Source organism: Mercurialis annua, linkage group LG1-X, assembly GCF_937616625.2.
Source record: "Mercurialis annua linkage group LG1-X, ddMerAnnu1.2, whole genome shotgun sequence".
Classification (NCBI taxonomy): domain Eukaryota; kingdom Viridiplantae; phylum Streptophyta; class Magnoliopsida; order Malpighiales; family Euphorbiaceae; genus Mercurialis; species Mercurialis annua.
Genome location: NC_065570.1, coordinates 73,864,515 through 73,884,025, shown reverse-complemented (window position 1 = coordinate 73,884,025; position 19,511 = coordinate 73,864,515). Strand labels below are relative to the sequence as shown.

The window sequence follows — 19,511 nt, the reverse complement described above, 5'->3', positions numbered from 1 at the left end:
TTTATCAAATAACATTTCTATGATTTTTATTAATCCCAACTAGAAACGTTGTCTGAATAACCGATAACTTATCGAGGTAACAATATTCCTAATTAAACTCAACTTTTCAAAAATCCCTTTTCTTGCCTACTTCAGGGTATCAAAACACTTACATAAAACGGTCTGATTACCAAACAAATTGAACATTCTTATTTTCTGCAACACTTTCTAAAACTTTTGTTCAGCTTCCAACTTCATCTGGTACGCGTAGGGGGTCAAAAACGCACCTAAAATCCCCTCCCTGAGTTTTTTTGGGGACTGCATAAAAGCCCCAAAAACGGGATAAAACGATAATTAATTTATCAAATAATTTTTCTATGATTTTAATCAATCCCAACTAGAAAACGTTTTCCGAATAACCGATAACTTATCGAGCTAACAAAATTCCTATTTAAACTCAACTTTTCAAAAATCCCTTTTCTAGCCTACTTCAGGCTATCAAAACGCTTACTTAAAACAGTCCGTTTTAGAATCTAATTGGATATTCTTATTTTCTGCAACACCGATACTAAAGTCAGTTTAGAGCTTTGAGAAGCGTTTTAAGTATATTAATGTAGTTGTGTGTTTAGGCATACCTCATGCTGCTTTTATAGTAGATGATTGCATACCTAGTAGAATCATAGTAGGAAAGTGAATCCTGCTTTGTAGTGTTTGACCCTGATAAGGAGTAATCTTCCTTATTTAGACATGAGTCCTATTTAGGAACGTCTTCCTAAATAGTCTCGTCTTCCTAAGTTAGAGCTTCTCTTTCTAAGTTGGAGTTTGTATCCCAATAGGAGAGATACTTTGAGATCATGTAGTAGATCTGGTAATCTATCTGATTCCCTGGGTCGACGCGCTTTGTCCGAGTCCTCATGGATTCGGTCTTTATCTTGTTGGATGATATCGCGGCGGATCCTATGGATTCAGCCGTCTGCTTTATGTGTTCTGGTCCTTTTAGCGGGAGTCCGATATCGTCTGAAAATGGATCTCCTGCGACTCGGCTCCATTATAGTTAAGATAGGATTCGGTATCCATCAATAATTATTTTATTAAATCACTTTTCATATTATTATAATTAATCTCAACTCAAAATGTTTTGCGAATAACCGATAAATTATCGAACTAACAAATTTCCTAGTTAGACTCAATTTTTAGAAAACCGGCTTTCTAGCCAAGTTCGTGCTATCAAAACGATTACTTAAATTAGTTTGATTACTAAAGCAATTCAACATTCTTATTGTCTGCAACACCGTCTACAACTTCCGTTAAGGTTCAAACTTAATCTAATACGCGCAGGGGGGTCTAACAACGCACCCAAACTTCCTTCACTGAGCTGTTTTGGGAACTTCAGAATAGCCCTAAAAACAGCCAAGCGAGCAGGGTTTTAATTTTTGTAATTCCCCAAAATATTTAAGTATCTAACTGGACCACGTGTCCAGTGTTAAGTCGACAGAGTGGCGATATCGGAAAGATTTCCGAGAAATTAAGATAAATATTAAATTTTAGCAGGACGGATTCGAAAGGATTATTGCGAGAGATTTAACATTATATTTCAGTTCTAAAGTTGGAATTGGTATTAGAAAAGAAAAATGTTAAGAAAATCGCAAAATAAAGTATAGGGACTAAACTGGTAATTTAGCCATATAAATTCCGAAGTGAAAATTATTTCGCCAAGGTCCGCGAAATGTTTTATAGTGTATGTGGTAAAAGTTTCGGGTCAATCGGAGACCTTTTAAAATTTGGACGCGGATGCGTTTTGGGCTAAATTGCAACTTTTGAGAAGTTTAAGGGCTAAAGTGTAAATTAGCCAGTTAAACTTCGAGAATAGCAATTTGAAGACTAATGACGATAAAATATTGGGTTAGTATTATTTATTGGATATAAATAATATGTTAGTAATTGAATTATTAAAAGAATAATTTAACCATTTGGTTAAATTAGAAAGTTTATAAAAGAGAAATGGTTTAAGTTAAAGAAATGAAGGATCAAAGTGGCAAATTAGCCAACTTATATCTATACTATATATAAAAGCACGGATGGGGGGGGACAAGTAAATTTACTGAATAATCCTTTTCAGTTTACTACTAAATAAAGGTTTTACAGTCATTAACTAATTAGTTATTTAATTAATCATTATTCTAATTAAAGTCCTAATTAGAATAGATAGCTAAATTATCTTGGCTAAACCCATCTAGAGGCCCTTGTACTATATCATTTTTATTCAAAAAGCCCTTATACTATTTTTTTGTTCTTCAGGTCCCTGTACTTGGCAAAATTCCGATTTTTAGGTCCTTTTGAGGGACTGGAGGAATAAAAAAATTATAAGTAAAGGGACTGGAAAAAACTAAAAAAGGACCTAAAAATAAAAAATTATGTAAGTAGAGGGACCTGAAAAACAAAAAAATAGTACAGGGGCTTTTTGAATAAAAATGATATAGTACAAGGGCCTCTAGATGGGTTTAGCCTATAAAAAATCATACAAAGTTAGTTAACTATTAATTAACCATTAAAAAATATATAGTTAACCTTAATTATTTGTACATCATTGCCAATATCCCAATTACAATAAAAAAGACAACAGCTGCCAGCCACCGCGCCTTCGTTCATCGTTCGCTTTCGTTCATCATTCGCCTATCTTCGTCCCACTCCAACGACTGTTAGTTTACAGATAGTTAACCATTGGTTAACTACATCTAATAAAAAATGAGGGAGACTTGTATCTATGTCGGAGCTGCTTATTCAGGGATGAATGATGCTGGAGAATAGATGATATGGCGTCGTTGATTCAGAACGTATGGTGGCTGTTGATGAACGGCATAAAGGAAGAGACGTGACAACCTATTGCTTAAAGGACGACGCCGGTGGTCTGGAGAAGATGACGACGAGCTGCTTCTGAAGAGGATGCGACGACGAGCTGGAAAAAAGAACAGCGCTGGAAAAAAGAACAACTTCTGCTAAGAAAAAAAATCATAGTAAAAACTATGCGAAAATGAAATAGAAATCAGATAAATTTGATAAAGATAAATAAAACCAAGAAAATAATGAGAGGAAAAAGAAAGATACGTCTGATTTAGGGTTTAGTATTTAGTGGGTTTTCATGTTTTAAATGATAGTTTAAATGGGAAGGTTTGAATGATAGCTTAAATGTTGATTAATGGCAAGAATCTTGGTGAAATCTTTCAAATTGATGGCAAGAATCTTACTGATATCTTTCAAATTGAATAGACTGAGATATGGAAGGTTACCATTTTGAGTAGTTGTATTTTGCTAATTTAAAAAGTATCTTTGTGTAAAGCAAAATCATTAAATTCAAATCAAAAAATTAATAATAGTATAATTCAAAATAGACTTTTGCTCTAGTAAAACTCAAAATAAAATGGCCTAAGCTAGTAACTAGGGTAATTTTCTTTTTTAAGTTTGCTACAACATATCTTCATGGTAAAGATGAAGCCCAAGACCAAAGCGAGCACAAGATCGACGAAATGCCATGGCTTCTGCTTTTTGTACAGCGTTTCCATAACCTACATCATCCACTGAAGCTGTCCCGCTGGATTCCCTATATATCTGGTTCAACAGTTTACAGAAGAAACTATAAGCAAGAAATCAAAGTGAGACATATATTGAGGTTTTTATCCCTCTACATTGAATTCTGTATAAAACCAATTCATCCTCGTAAGCAAGCACATTCCACAAAGCTTGCATCTTCCACTATATTTATGGTTTACCATGTTTCCAGATATCAAACTTCATCCAACTTACCGATGTCCATCCTTTGTCGTTGAAACAAGTGCAAAACACATTAGCAATGAGGAAATAGTTCTCATCCTTTGTCGTTGAAACATCCTCATCTTTTCATATCCCATATATAAAAATTTATCAAATAATGCGCAAACAAAAAAAATCAACTTGCGATTCATGTGGTAAGCTAGTTATACATAAGACGTTTAGCTCCAAAATGCTAGAACTGTTATATTATGGTAAAGTGAAGCAAGTAACATGCTTCATTGGACATAAATTTTCAAACTTTCAAATTAAATATAAAACTCCATAGCAGAACTATCACCAGAAAAGCAAAAAGGTATATGAATAACGAATAGGGAAGGAAGAATGATGTATGCTACTTCTGACCATGTAGTCGGTAGTGTTCAGATTCTAGATAAACAGATGGTGCTTTCCGTACAGTAAAGGCAATTAACAGCGGAAACAACAGTGTTCCGAATGGGCGTTTCTTCTCTTTTTTATGTCGAGGTAAGAATACTCAAATTGGTTTACACATGTTTTTCTAGCATTCATGTTACAGAAGATTTCTGAAATCAATCTAACAAATATCCAGCCAAATTGCACTTTGTTGTGTTAACTGGTGTTATAAACTTGAGCAATTCCTCACAAGCCTTAAGTTTTTCTATCAGAAACTTTTGTCATACATCCAGCCAGACAAAGTTATAGAGCATTTTCAATTGCATATTTGAGGCTTGGGAGAAAGAAAGTAGTGTTCTGGCAAAAATTACATATCTCATTACAGATAAGAAGTTAATTAAGTCAGAAAAAGCACCTGCTGTAAATAAGTACAATTGCAATAAGTAATTCCTAAAACCTATGAAGCATCATGAAAACTTTGAGAAAGTCGTGTTTTCCGCTGTTAAAACGTTTCAGAAACCAAACTCGGAAACTTATAGGAAATGTTTCAGGCCGTTTTGGTTTAAAATAGGTGTCTAGATTCTAATTTATTATAAACCAAAACGGCCTGAAACATTTCCTATAAGTTTCCGAGTTTGGTTTCTGAAACGTTTTAAAAGCGGAAAACACGACTTTCTCAAAGTTTTCATGATGCTTCATAGGTTTTAGGAATTACTTATTGCAATTGTACTTATTTGAAAATATTGTTTCCCAGTGCCTGTTTCTTGTCGTTTCTGTACTACTTAGCCTAAGACTCAATTTCAATTAAAAAAATCATAAGGAAAATATAAAATTCGATTGGGGTACTTAATGTAGGCACCATAAAAACCATTAGTATTACAGGATAAGGAAAACCACACAGCGAGATATAAAAATAGCCAAGATAATATGTGAAGCCAAGGTCAAGATTTCAAGCTTGTATGTGCTCTTAACAGCTGAAAAGGTTAGTTCCACCAAACAATCCCCTCACCTCACCCATACGAAGGAATGTGACAAAATGTTTCAGCATTAACACATTTTCAATCAGCCAGCTCTGGAAAGTATATGTTATCACTAATGTGCTATTGTTGTAATCTCAGTGAAGAAATAAAAAAGATTTTAGATTGCGAAAAACAAGTTACCTCAGCATCAGTCCCATATAGTGTGACACGATAAACAACAGAGACCGACTTTCCATCAGATGAATACGTAATGCTGCGAACCTCACCAGACCATTCTACATTAACAGATTAAGGATTGAACTTAAAATGGATTGATATTTTAAGACGAAAGAGAATGAAGCATTGAATATTACCTGGAGCATGTAAATTCATGATCCTATTCACAACATGCCTGCAAATGCAACATAGAGAGAATTACTCTTATTTTGAATTAAAACCTAACTGAGTAGAAGTAAAAATTGGCAGCGAGGAAGAAAGAAAAAAAGAGGAAGAACCAGGGCATGTATTTGGTAGAAAAGCCATCATCAATACGTTGGCGGACGAGGGAATCGGGGACCTTCTTGTTGAGTTGTTTAAGAATTTCAGCGAGAGGCCTGCTGATACCTGACGAAGTTGGAATGTCGTCTGTTTCTCCAAATGGCGAAGAAGAAGAAGAATGTTTGGAAAGAACCAGTTGACTTAATTGCTTCGATTTCAAATTCAACGGGGATTCGTACCATTTTATCGTCCTCTGCAACATCTTCGCTCAACTTCACTTCGTTTCAGGGTCAAAACCCTTGATCATGATGGACACCGATCAATTTTTTCCTCCTTGGGCCGTGAACTCAAGGATCAGCCCTGGGGATGGCAAACGGGAGGGAATTCCCCATTCCCCATGGGGACCCGCCCCTAATGGGACGGGAAATTTCCACCAGTTACCCCCATGAATATGGGGATGGGAAAAAATCATTCTCCAACTACGGGAATGGAGAGGGGACGGGGAGTATAGTCTCCATCCCATGGGGACCTGATTTATATTTATGCATATTTATATTATATTATAAATTTTATTATGTTATTTATAATTTTAAATAATTTAACTTAATTTTTTTATTAGTTTCTATTTAGTTATAAAATATATAATATTATAAAAGATAATAGTATTTTCTATAATTTTTTTTTAAAAATATCTTATAAAAATAATAAAATTATTTATAAATTATATTTAATTGTACGGGAAACGGGGATCCCTATGGAGATGAGGAATCCATGGAAATAGGGACGGAGATGATTTTATCCCCATTAATTAAATGGGGACCGGGATGGGGATTCCCCATAGACGCGGGGATGGGGATGGCTTCCCCGTCCCCACCCCGCCCCGCCCCATTGCCATCCCTAATCAGCCCTCCTCTTTGGCAATTGATTGTAATCTCCAGATCTGGTACTTGTTTATGGCTTAACCCACAGAGAAATCCATGTATTTTTATATTTATTTTTTTTAAATTTTTTTGTATAATTTATTATTCAATAGATCCATGTATTATTCATTTTATGTTTAATCGGTCCTTTTATGAACAGAAATTACCCGGTCACTATTAACTAACATAATTATTTGCCACATTATATTTTACATTATTTACTTGTTCTATTACCGTTTCTTATTCGTAATGTACTTGTTCTAGCATTGAAACATAGGCCCTTACTGCATTACGATAGTTCAGATTGTTCTCTTCAATCCCTACGTGATACTTCTAAATTTGGTACGTTGAATCCCTTCGTTTTGGTGCCGTTCGGTTCATCGTCTTCTTGTTTTGAATTCTGCCGTTCCTTGCTTTTGTATCTGCTGTATATCTTGTTTGTGTGTTGCTTAGGCTTGCTTTCAATTGATTGTTCTTGGTTGGGTTCGACGATTCATTGTTTGAATCGAGACGAACGTGGTGACCTTCACCCGTTGGTTTTCCAGCCACAATTTTCTTGATTCTTATTCATGTTAGTTAAGATATGTTGCTAGTGTTGTTGTTGATGGTTATTTAAAGAATTCATAATCTAGGCTTAGTTGATTGGTTGAATTCCAGATTTTGCATGGGTACTGTTACTTGGGTAATCTTGTTTCATTCTTTATGTTGATGTTTCGGGGGGGGGGGGGGGGGGGGGGGGGGGGGGGATAAGAGGTGTTAATTAGCTTGGTATGATTTGGTTATGCCATTGGTTCATAAAATTGCTTAGCTTTGAGTTGTTGATCAAGTTTGTTTTTATACCGATGAAAACCAAATTAACTAATATCGTTTTAATTATGATTTTTACAAATTGTTAGCATCACTTAAATCCAAAAATAATATTTATTATAATCAGTTGGTTTTAATGATTATAGTTTGAAGACGATGTTTATTTTATAACCTAAATTATATAATTACTCGGGTAATTATATTTGATTTTGGATATCGTTTGGCATGTCAATTTGGTTAAATTACAGTTTAGCCCTAGAATATTTTTAAACTTAATTTAGTTAAGTTTTTGGGTTGTAACTTGGGTTACTTAAAATTGAAGATATTGAGTTCTGTTTTAAAGTGAATTATTATTTTACCAAATTATTTTATAAATATAAACTCGGGTTTATATTTGATAAACGTTTTGAGTCGGGTTAGACTTGGGTCACCCGACAGGTGAGGCTAACTTGGTAGCTATCGGTGACTCGGCTAACCCACTATTTGGAATCGATTTTGGATTTATAATTTAATCATTATTTAAATAATATTTTATGACATGGATTTTAAAGCGAGAAACTCAATAGACTTGTATTAATTGGGCATTATTTGGTATTGTGTTACTCTGAATTGTTTTACCGTGATTTATTATTTGTGCTAGTCCTATGTGGTGTCTAATACTCTATAGAGTTAGGATTGATTTTAATTCATTATTTATACATTGTCTAGACTTGTCGACTGTTCGCGCTTCAGAGGCGAACCAGAATTAGTTGCTTGCCAGGTTATCACATGGATTAGCAAGCTGTGAGTTTATACTTACTATTTACCGCTTTATTAAGTAAATTGTTGTTTTGATATACATATACACTGTACGTATATTTCGAACTGTTTCCATTATGGCTCTTAGTTGGAACATGCTACCTAATGGGCTCCATTAGGACCGCGTGCGCACCGGTAAAGATCTAGGTAAGGTATATTGTAATATCCTAAATATTTTAGAATAATTAAGTCGTAAATTCCGACGAATTAAGTAAGATGGATTTAATTTAATGATATCGGAAATTAAAAATAATTTTTATTGAGCGGATTAGCGGGAATTAAGGAAAAGACTTAGAAAAATTTATATAAAATAAATTATAAATCCCGAGGTGATAATTATTTCGCCAAGGTCCGCGAAACGTTTTATAGTATTTGTGATAAAAGTTTCGGGTCAATTGGAGACCTTTTAAAATTCGGACGCGGATGCGTTTTGGACTAAATTGTAATTTTGGAAAAGTTTAAGGACCAAAATGTAAATTAGCCAGTTAAGCCCGAGAATAGCGATTAAAAGATTATTGATGGAAAATAATAATTTTTGGAGTCGTATTATTTATTTAGATATAAATAATACGTACGTAATTGAGTTAAAGTAAATAAATAATCATTAAGTTAAAATAGAAAGTTTAATAGAGAATTGGTTTAAGTTAAAGAGACGAAGGACCAAAGTGTATCTCAACCATATATATATAAGTTTTCCTTCAAAGTGAAGGATCCAGAGAGATCAGATATCATTTCATCTTCTTCGTTGAAAATTCTATCGGTTCGTCGCTCGATCTCTGTTTCTCGTCCGTTTCCGACGTTCTATAACTCGAATTTATCGTATTTCGACGGGTAATCACGGTAAGCTTGACGTTTTTCCGTTTGAATGGATATTTTTGGAGTCATATTGAGTTAAGGTTTTAGGCCACGAAACGATTATATCGTTTTAAACGATATTAGAATTGAATTATAGCGTTTTGAATATAGATTAAGCGTTTTGGATGCGTTAGGATCGTTTTTAAATCGAAATTACATCAGAAACGGAGCAGGGGTGAAAACCCACGGTTGTGCGCCGCACGGTCCAACTGTGCGAACGCACAGCACACTGTGCGATCGCACGGTGCTGTGCGAACGCACAGCAAGACTGTGCGAACGCACAGTCCTGTGTGCGAACGCACAGTCCTGTGTGCGAACGCACAGTCCACTGTGCGAACGCACAGTGAGACGTGCGCTCGCACAATGTTTCGGCCCATCGTTATATTTTGGAAATTTGTTAATACTCGCGTATCGAGATAAAAACCGATTGAATAGCAATGTATTTAAGCTAATTAACCTAACGAGGTTAAAAGAGAATTTATTTAAAAGTGATATTCGATCCGTAAACGAGTAGAAACCGTTTATTGGGATGCACGTGAGAAGCACGATAATCGATAAGAGTAATGCGTCGTGTCTCGAGTCTAGAGTCAATCTTAGAATGGGATTCTGACGTGAGTCAATTATTTTAAAATAGTTTTAGATCCGGCGAGACAAGGAGGCGCTGGACCAGGAGCTCGGGAAGCTAGACGTTTTTGAGCACCAGAGTATTTTTGGATAAGCGGTCATTGTGAGTTTATACGATTTACTTTTAAAGTATTTATACAAGCAAATATTTTATATTGCTTTATATTCGATTTAAATGTTTACAATGCAAATTCTTTACTTAATTTGCATATATGTTTGATTTGAAACCGGTATCGATCCGATGGAACGTGCTACCTATTGGGTGGCAATAGGACTGCGTGATCACCAGTTTTGATTTGATATAGATGAAGACTTGACTATGAATACAAATTTTGAAGTTGGACTTATGAATTCGATACGAGCGAGCACTCGGTTACGATGTAACCTGGAGTCCCCGTATCTAGTGGGTTGGACCCACCAGTGAGTTGGACTCACAACTTTGAGATTATATGATTTGATTTGAGGATGTATGATTAGCATGTTTGAGGATTAGGGTTTCAATCGGATCCTATACTTGGCTGCATGAGGTTTGAATGTTATTGCATTGTTTTATGTTTTATATGAATACTTATTAGTAAATGTATGAACTCACTCAGTATATTCCCATATACTGACCCCTCACAGTCTTTCTTTTAGGTCAAAGCGTTTTGCAGGACGGACTTCCTTTTCTTGTTCCGGAAGTCTACAATAATGAAAGACTATGTAGAGGAATGTTTTCTTCGTAGAGCTGCAGTAGTCGGTAGATGTCTGTATGTAATGTGAGATTTAAATTCAAACGGTTTAAAGGGCAACTCTGATTTGATATAAAAGTATATATATATATATTATTTGTTTGTAAAGATTGTATTTTAACTGTTTGATTTCCTTAACCAATTGCCATGAGTGGAATTGGTTGAGATTATGATTAGAGACAGGGCAGTGCTGGACATGAGATGTCGCTCGGTAAGACCCTAGTCTATAAGAATGATTCGTAATGGTTTTCAGAAAGCAATAAAGATAATTTGATATTTATAATAGTAAAGTTTAAAAAGGTTTTCTGAAAATATTTTATATAAAATAATATATTTAATTCGCGAAAAAATTCATAGTGGATTTAGGCTTGCTACGGGTTCCGGAGCTACCACTCCTGTTCCCTAGCGCCGCTCTCGGCTCAATAATTTGGGTTGTGACAATTGTGGTATCAGAGCAGTTGGTCCAGGATACCACTGTTCATGTGTGAGTCTATCTAGGAACTACTACAACACATAGGGATTTGAGTCATGTCTTGATCAGTTTTTGTTTGATCTTAAGATTTTAACTCTCCTCCCTACGATCTGAGTCTGTTAGTATGATCGATAGGATTGTTAGACGATATACGTATGCGAAAGTATTCTGCTTACGTAAGAATGATCGATATATTATTTGATCGTTGCGTATGATCACGTACGAGGTGGACAGTCGACATTATGCAACGTGATGATGAGGCTAGCATACTAAGTATTATATGGTATAACGATACCATCAGAGTCATGCGATAAGCGCTAAGTAATGGTCGATAATGAAACATGGATCCAGAGGGATGGAAGAATTCCCCGAGTTACGTAACAACGTTATTGTGATGTTTAAATATCGTTCGGGTAAGTGGTTGAACCCTTTGTGTGGGCGACAAAATTTTAAGTTTTGAGATGCAGTCAATGTTCTGTGTAGTCGTGGAGTTATGTTTCTGAGTGATTGGAAGAATTAATATGATAGATATTGTTTATCACTTATATAGAAATTCTTGTTATCATGAGAGAGGTTCGCTTTTCTTTGAATTGCGATATGAGTTTTTGTGTTTTATGATTCACAAGTTAATAGTATTATCGAGTTGGTACTAATCGTTAGGATTGGATGATTATTATAACGTTTGTTTTGGAACTGAAATATTATCTGAAGTTTATTGAGTCCTGTTATCGATAATTATGATGAAGAGATGCTGTAAGTGAAAGTAAGTAAGTGTTGTAGAATGCAAGAATAATTTTCAGCTTGTGTTTTTCAGCATCCCTGATTGACGATAGAGTTTAGAGTTGTAAGAGCTATAGTTGAGCTTAGTGCTTGATCTTGTATTTGATATTGAGAATTTTATAATAGATGAGTTTCGAGCTAGTTTTGAAAGCCACTCCGGTATAGAGTAATAGTGGCTCTCAGTTGAATAATTGTTGTTATTTCTCGTTGCATTGAACGAGTATTAGTTGGAGCACCTAATTGTTAGAAGAAGAATTTGGTGCATATGTGTGTTGTGATCGCTTATATTGCGAATCAGTGTCAGTTTTAAGATTCAAACTTTGTTCCTAATTATGCTAAGTATATCAGCCGAGTGTTGTGTAATAAAGTTTGTTTTATCTTGGTCGATCTCGCCTAGAGTTGTGTTATCGTTTATGCCTAGTGGAAGTTGTGTCGGTACTTTGGTGACCTCTGAGTGTGTTCGATCTATGCAACTGGAGGTATTGAGTTGTTTTGAGGGACAACCTGTTGAGTTTTGCTTCCGCAAGTGCGTTGGTCATTAAGCACGGAGTACTATTGATTTCAGTCGGGTTGGTTTCTTGATTGAGGATTGTTCTTGAAAGACAGAGTGCGCTACAGTGTTGTTGATTTGTTGTCCTTGTTATGTTGGGTATCTTGTTGATACATTTTCATATTAGTTTTGTGATTTTTGTTCAACTAGACGTGTAGTTTTATGCTATGTTGTTCGACGGTTGTTTTTCTTTTAAATTCGAGGACGAATTTTTAATAAGTTTGGGAGAATGTAATATCCCGTATTTTTTTTATTTATTTTTTTGGTTTTTCCGATGAGTTTCCGGTTATTATTAGGAGTCGCTTACGAATTCATGGTTCGATTTGTGGTTTGAATAAATTATTTATTTTGGCCCACGCAAAGCACACTTCAATTCATTACCATACATGTTGGAGTTTTGGCCCATGAACTATTCTTATTCATGAAAATTCATGAATAGCCCATGCAAATCATTGGCCCATGAATTATGTTAATTCATGTAAGCCCATGAATGCATTAACCTGTCTCTTATGAGACCTATTCTTTAATTTGTTTGTTGCAGCAGTTGCGTGAACATCTCTTCTGGTTTTCTTATATACATATACATATATAGGTCTTATTTTTAAATCCAAATTCATCTCATTCGTTAACAATAAAACCCTAGCCGACTCCCTTGCTGAAAGCTCTCAAAAAACACTTAAACCTCCATTCCTTTTCCATTCGTTTGAGATTCGGTAAGTAAATCGTTTCATTCGTTATTTCGATACGATATCGTCACATCTGCTTATTAACTCGTAACTTCATTGTTTTAGCATCAATTTGAATTCTTCGTTGACGATTCATCTCTATACGGAAACCTTGTTAATCGTTACGTATTACATCTCGAATTGGTATGTAAAAATCCTTCCGTTTGTTTGCCGTTCGGTTCATCGCTTGGTTCATATTCTGTCGCTGTTTTAAAGCTTTATTGCTACTATTTAGTTTCTGATTATATGAAGATTTGTTATATCTCGGATCCCTTTTGCTGTTTTGCTTTATTGATACCACTCAGTTTCATTTTGGATTTGTCAAACCCAACCCGCCATGATAATGGCTCCTGAGCATGAATTCGTTGCTTTGAGGGAGAGTTTCTTGAGATGTTGTGTTGACATAGGTTAAATTGATTCCTGTTGTTGTTTCCTTACTAATAATATTGCTGTGATTATTTAAGATATAAATTGGTATGGTTTGTTTCTTTTTTCATTGCTTCTGTTCATTGCGTGATTAACTCATATAATTGGTTGTTGTTTAATGGTAGGCGGGAATAATTCAAAATTCATATGTTGCTTTGATTTGGTTAATGAATTAGTCATGATTGCATGGATTTGATTATGGTTTACGTGGTTGTGCTTTGATTTGAAATTGTTCATTGTTTTGTAAGTGGTGGTCAAATGGCCAAAGGGGTCATTGATTTGTTTTGTTTTAAATAAATTGATTATTTAAGTTATTTTTAATTATTCTCTTTATTCATTGATAATTGATTTGACATCAATTCCAACTTTTGAATTTAATTTTGATTTATGATTTATCAAGTTGGTAACATTATTTTAAAGAGAAAATAACAAAATTGCCAAAAAATAGCTTCTGTTTTCACACATTATACATGTCACTATGAAAAATAACAGCTATACCATTTTTATAAAAAATATTTCAAAAATACCATTCTGACAATTAATGTCAGTGCGCCAGCTGGCCTGACGCACACGTCAGGCCAACTGACGCGTCATTAGAGTTGCACCAACATAGTACCATATAAAACTGACCCGCGCATGATGCGCGGGTCAGTTACTGAATTGTACCCAATTCAGTAAGGAATTGGGTCCAATTTCCACATCCAATTCAGTTAAAATGAATTGGATATGAACCAATTTTTGTTGTTTTTTTTATTTTTTAATAAAATAATTTTATTTATTTATATACTTATTTAAAATTTAAAATTAAATTTTAATTTTAAAAATATTAAAAATATAAAATATACAAAAACATAAAATGATATAACTTAAAAAATATAATTTTATAAATTATTTATCGGATACATTATTGATACATAACGAACACGAGTGTGATGCATAAATAATTTATTTATCATGTATAATTATGTACTAGAGATGTATCTATTATGTATAAATATATATCACGATGTATCTATAAAGTACATTTTAAAAATGTATCTATCACGTATAAAATATGTATCGAAAAATGTATAAATATATAAATGAACCTATCAAATTAGTCGGTTGATTCAATTAAATCGTCTAAAAATAAAAGGTAAAAATTAAAAAGATACATAATATATCCATTTAATTTTAAAAATTGTACCTATCATGTATAAATCGTGTATCAGTAATGTATCTATTAAGAGCATTATTCTTTTTTATCTATCATGTATAAATTATATGGTAGCAAATATGACTATCGTGTATAAATTATGTATCAATCATGTATCTATTAATTACATTTGAAATGTATTTATCATGTATAAATTATGTATTGAAGATGTATCTATTAATTACATTTAAAATGTATCTTTTATATATAAATTATGTATCGGAAATGTATTAAATATGTATCAGAGATTTATCTATCGTGTATAAATTTAGGAAAAAAAATACCTATAAATTAGGTAATATAACTAAAAAAGATGTTGATAAAAAATCATGTTTAAATTATGTATCGAAAATGTATCAAATATGTATAAAAAAATATATAATAGAACTAAAAATTATATATCAACGATATATTTATTAAGTACAATTAAGAAAATATTTCTATCATGTGTAATTTTTTTTTATTAAAAATCAGAATCCAGAAAACAAATCCATGAATCTTTCTATTCACTAAAACCCCATGTCCCTTTGCAGCTCAATCTCAACATCATTCTTTAGTACCTTAAAAACCACCCTGCTGAAAAATAAAATTGCAGCAACAACAATTAAGAATTTAGCCTTATTTATTATGGAGGCCACCCATTCAGCCTATTATTGATCACATCACATAACCATAAATCAAACAATTAAAATCACAATAAAATAAAACCCATCAAGCTTAAAGTTTCTTTTTTTTTGATAAATAGCATGTATAAATTATGTATCCGAGATGTATCAATTATGTATAAAAAATACATATCTAATGCATGTAATAAAATTTCCGATACATAATAAAAATGTATCAAATATGTATTTGAGATCTGAATTATATTTTAAAAATAAAGTAAGATATTTAAGATTTTCAAACATAAAATAAATAAATCAAACTCACCAATAAATCAAACACTAACACCGTCATTGTTTATAGTTTGGGAAGACGGCTCTATTAAGTGCACTTAAAATGTATATATCTTTCATGTATAAAATATGTATCAGAGATGTATCAAATATATGCCGGTAATGTATCAAATATGTCTCCGAGTGTAATTCATTATATAAATAAAAAATCTGAACTACAATTAAAATCCAAATAAACATATTTCAATCTCTAAATATAAATTAAATAAATAAAATTCACCGCTAATTGTATATTTGAGACATATCGGAATGTATTTATTATTTATTAAATTAATTAATCAAAAGAAAATTAATTGATCAAACGACAGAAGCAAAAGTGCCAAAAAGTCATTAAAAGACCAAAGTCCAAAACTTAAGTTATTATTAGTATCATTTAATCAATTCTTTCACAAATGCATTGTACTTTTTAAATCCAAAACATTAATAAAAAAGCACATAAACTGACACATAGGTTGCTTTTGTCATTCACTTCTTCCCACTCCACATCTCTCTGCGTTGATACAACCTCACACTGAAACACACACCAAACTCCATTATTTCTCTTTTTTCAACCAAAAAAATCTATATTTTAATCCCATCCTTCTTCTCCATCGTCATATTCTTCAATGATAATGGCTACTTTCCTCTTTTCCTTTTTTCATTATGCTATTTGCTTCTTAATTTTTGCCAGAAACGTCAATGTTGTTCCCTTATCGGAGTTTCTGTTGATTTAGCCGGAAAAAATCTGGCTTTTGAATAAAACCCAGATGGGTGTTCATACCCAGCCGTTGCGTACCCTCATGAACAGTAGCTCGCCGGTGTATCTGTGATTTGCGATTGCTATTTCATTTTGACAACGACTCCTCTGCAACAGCAGCAATCGCGAAGGCTCATCGGAGAACGCCAATCAACCCGTCCATGGATCCATCGTGGAACAGAACAAAGGAAAAAACCATAAAGCTCTGATTGCAGGAAAAATGTAATGAAGAAGAAGAAGGAAACGACATAATATGAAAAATGACAAACGGAATGGTGTGGGTGAAAAAAAAAATAACAATTGTGGCACTAATATAAACTTTCTAATAAAAATGGTAAAGTGTGAAAAAGAAGTCCATATTATGGTTTTTCTTATTATTTTCTCTATTTTAAATCTAAAAATAATGTTAATTTTATTTATTATATTGATTTTTTTTATAATTATAATCGGATATCGATAATTATATTTTAATCCATAATTTATAATTACTCGGTTAATTACTAAATTTTGGAATTTATTGACTAGACGTGTCAATTTGACGTTTTAAGATTTCAAACCTTTTAGTAAATTATTAGTAACTATTGGTTACTTGAGTTTTAAGATATTGAGTTCCGTTTTTAAATATTAATTTATTGTTTTATCAAATGGTTTTTTATTTTTTTTTATTTTATTATAAACTGTGGTTTATAATTTCAGATAAGTGTATGGGCCGGGTTAGACTTGGGTCGCCTGACATTTGAGGTTAGCTTGGTAGTTATCAGTAACTCAGCTAACCCATTATTTGGAATTTAAATTAATTTATTATTTAAATAATATTTAAATAATATTTTCTGAAATGGATTTTAAAGCGGGAACTCAATAGACTCGATTTGTCATGGCATTTTAATTTGTCTGAGTAGCTTATTTACTCTGTTTGATTTTACTGTGATTTGCTGTTTGTGCTAGTCCTATGTGGTGTCTAGTACTCTCTAGAGTTAGGGTCTGTTTTAATAATTATTTATATTGTCTAGACTCGTTGACTGTTCGTGCTTTGGAGACGAATCAGGATTGGTTGCTTATCAGGTTATCACGTGGATTAGCAAGCTGTGAGTTTGTACTTACTATTTACCGCTTTATTAAGTAAATTGTTATTTTAATATATAAATATATAATGTACGTATATTTCGAACTATTTTATCATTATGACTTCTAGTTGGAACATGCTACCTAATGGGCATCATTAGGACTGTATGCGCACCGGTATTGATCTAGATAAGGTATGTGAAATGTGGTGGTAACTCGGTGTGAGCACAGCTCTCGGGACCAGTAGAGTAACTCGGTGTAGCTCAGCTCTCGGGACTCTGGCTATGGATTAAGAGTGGTCGGTGGTAACTCGGTGTAGCTCAGCTCTCGGGACCATGCCTATATGGATTATGGTTATAATTAGTATTGTGGATTAGGGTTCCAACTATTAAAAGTAATGTTGTTATATAACGTTTTTAAACGGTTTTAAAGGTTTTTCACTTGGTAAATGTAAATAGTGGTATGAACTCATATCAGTATATCTGACCCCGTTGTTTTCCAAATTTTTCCAGGGTTATGATATGAGCGAGTCAGCTGCTCTCCGATTCTTTATTTCCTCGGAGGTTTTACTTTATTTTATTAAGTTTATTAAACTGATTTTATTCTTAGACCGCAGTAGTAATTAGAAGTCGTATTTGTCTAATGCTTGTTATCAGAATTATTCTACTGATTTAATTGTTTTGGATTTAATATAATAACTTGGGTTATTAAATATTTATGCTATGTTGGAGACTCGAAATTGATCGAGCATTTATTATATAAATGTTGTATTTTATGAACTGTTAGAATTAGGCTGAAGTCTCGGTTGCCCCCGAGCATTGGTTTTCTTGCAGGTTTATCTAATTGTTGTTTATCCGCAAGGCTAGCTACGGGTTTTGGTACAGCCATACCCATAGCGTTGGTCGCGATTCATGAAAATGGGTCGTGACACCCGCACACGTAGGCTCCGTGCATTGTTCGATCTTTTAGCTACTCCAGCTCATCGGCTTGATAGCTCGTCGATACGTCAGTTACTTAGTCGAGTTACCTGTACGTTTAATCCATAAACGTAGGCTTAATATCAAAATCCTTAGTTACAAACTTAGGTTAATATAATCGTATTTCAAATACGATTCTTAACTTTAATCGTATTCTAATACCTAATCAAGATATTCGATATTTCTCTTATTCATCGATTCTTAAACTTAGGCTTCTTATATCCCGAAACCCTAATCGAACCCGTTATGTTCGATATCAAAATTTCTCGTTTTCGGGGTCCGTAATTTACTTTTAATGTCCGACGTACTTGAAGTCGGAAATCAAGGTCTAAACGGGTCAAAATATTCAAACAGGCGCGATAGCTGGCTGTGCGAGCGCACGAAAGGTCCCGTGCGTTCGCACGGTCTGGTGTGCATCCGCACACCATGTGTGCGTCCGCATACCCATATCAGCTCCCAGAAAATCCATTTTCCGGGCGCTTCGCCGCTTGCCGGCACTCCCGACATGCACCCACTCCATTTTAACACATATTCCAATCCAATTCTCATTAAAAACGACTATAGAAACGCGATTACGATTAGTTTAATTCGTTAAAATGAAATAACCCTAATCCAATCATTTCAATATCAAAAATCATCAAATTACTTCGATTTGATGCTCGTGGTAGATAGAGAATTGAATTCTGAACAAATCGATATAAAAAACGCTCGATTTGGACGAGAAACGGCGACAGAACGAATCGATCGCCTAAACCTTCTCTGCTTCTCCTTTCTTCTTCTCTGGAATCATCTGATTCCTTCTTTTCTTTTATACTAGTTTCGCATTACGTGATATGCACGTGGCTCGTAACGTAACCCGTCAATGAACATATTAGTAAATTCATTATAATTATATCAATTTTTTATTTATAATTAATATTAAATTAGTTAAGAATTTTTGTAAAAATAAATATAATATATTCGGGTTTTAAATTTTTTTCCATACTGAATTTATTCTTCTTTTGGTTTTATAGTAACCATAATTAAATAATTAACTTAATTTTATTAATAATATCTTTAAAAATAATAAGATAGAAATTTAAATAATATTATATTGACTAAATGCAGTATTTTAATTTTGTAGTTCAATCAAACTAAAAGATAGGTATTCCTATTAATTTAGAGACAATTATAGTTATTTTTTACATACTAAAAATTAAATTGGAGATAAGTTAGCTACCTATTCTAATTAAGACTTTAATTACAATAATGATTAATTAAATAATTAATTAATTAATTACTA

The 19,511-nt window shown here is 33.3% G+C and overlaps 1 protein-coding gene and 1 long non-coding RNA gene across 3 annotated transcripts; one reads left to right on the top strand and one right to left on the bottom strand.

Moving 5' to 3' along the window:
* Positions 1 to 3,305: 3,305 nt before the first annotated feature.
* On the bottom strand, positions 3,306 to 6,034 carry LOC126666172 (DNA repair RAD52-like protein 1, mitochondrial). Of its 2 annotated transcripts, none has more exons than XM_050359164.2 (4): positions 5,633 to 6,018; positions 5,492 to 5,529; positions 5,319 to 5,413; positions 3,306 to 3,585 (listed from the first exon to the last, which is right to left on the bottom strand). In XM_050359164.2, the coding sequence occupies exons 1-4, from the start codon at positions 5,875 to 5,877 to the stop codon at positions 3,442 to 3,444; spliced, it is 522 nt and encodes a 173-aa protein (XP_050215121.1). In that variant the 5' UTR covers positions 5,878 to 6,018; the 3' UTR covers positions 3,306 to 3,441. The 2 variants fall into 2 exon arrangements, with proteins under 2 accessions (XP_050215121.1, XP_050215122.1); XM_050359165.2 differs by lacking the exon at positions 3,306 to 3,585 and adding an exon at positions 4,941 to 5,230 and having other exon boundaries at positions 5,633 to 6,034.
* Positions 6,035 to 12,194: 6,160 nt separating this feature from the next.
* On the top strand, positions 12,195 to 17,826 carry LOC126682701 (uncharacterized). The gene is made up of 4 exons (XR_007641490.2): positions 12,195 to 12,865; positions 12,944 to 13,021; positions 17,201 to 17,275; positions 17,765 to 17,826. It is a non-coding gene; the product is annotated as an uncharacterized LOC126682701 (long non-coding RNA).
* The last annotated feature ends 1,685 nt before the right edge of the window (positions 17,827 to 19,511 follow it).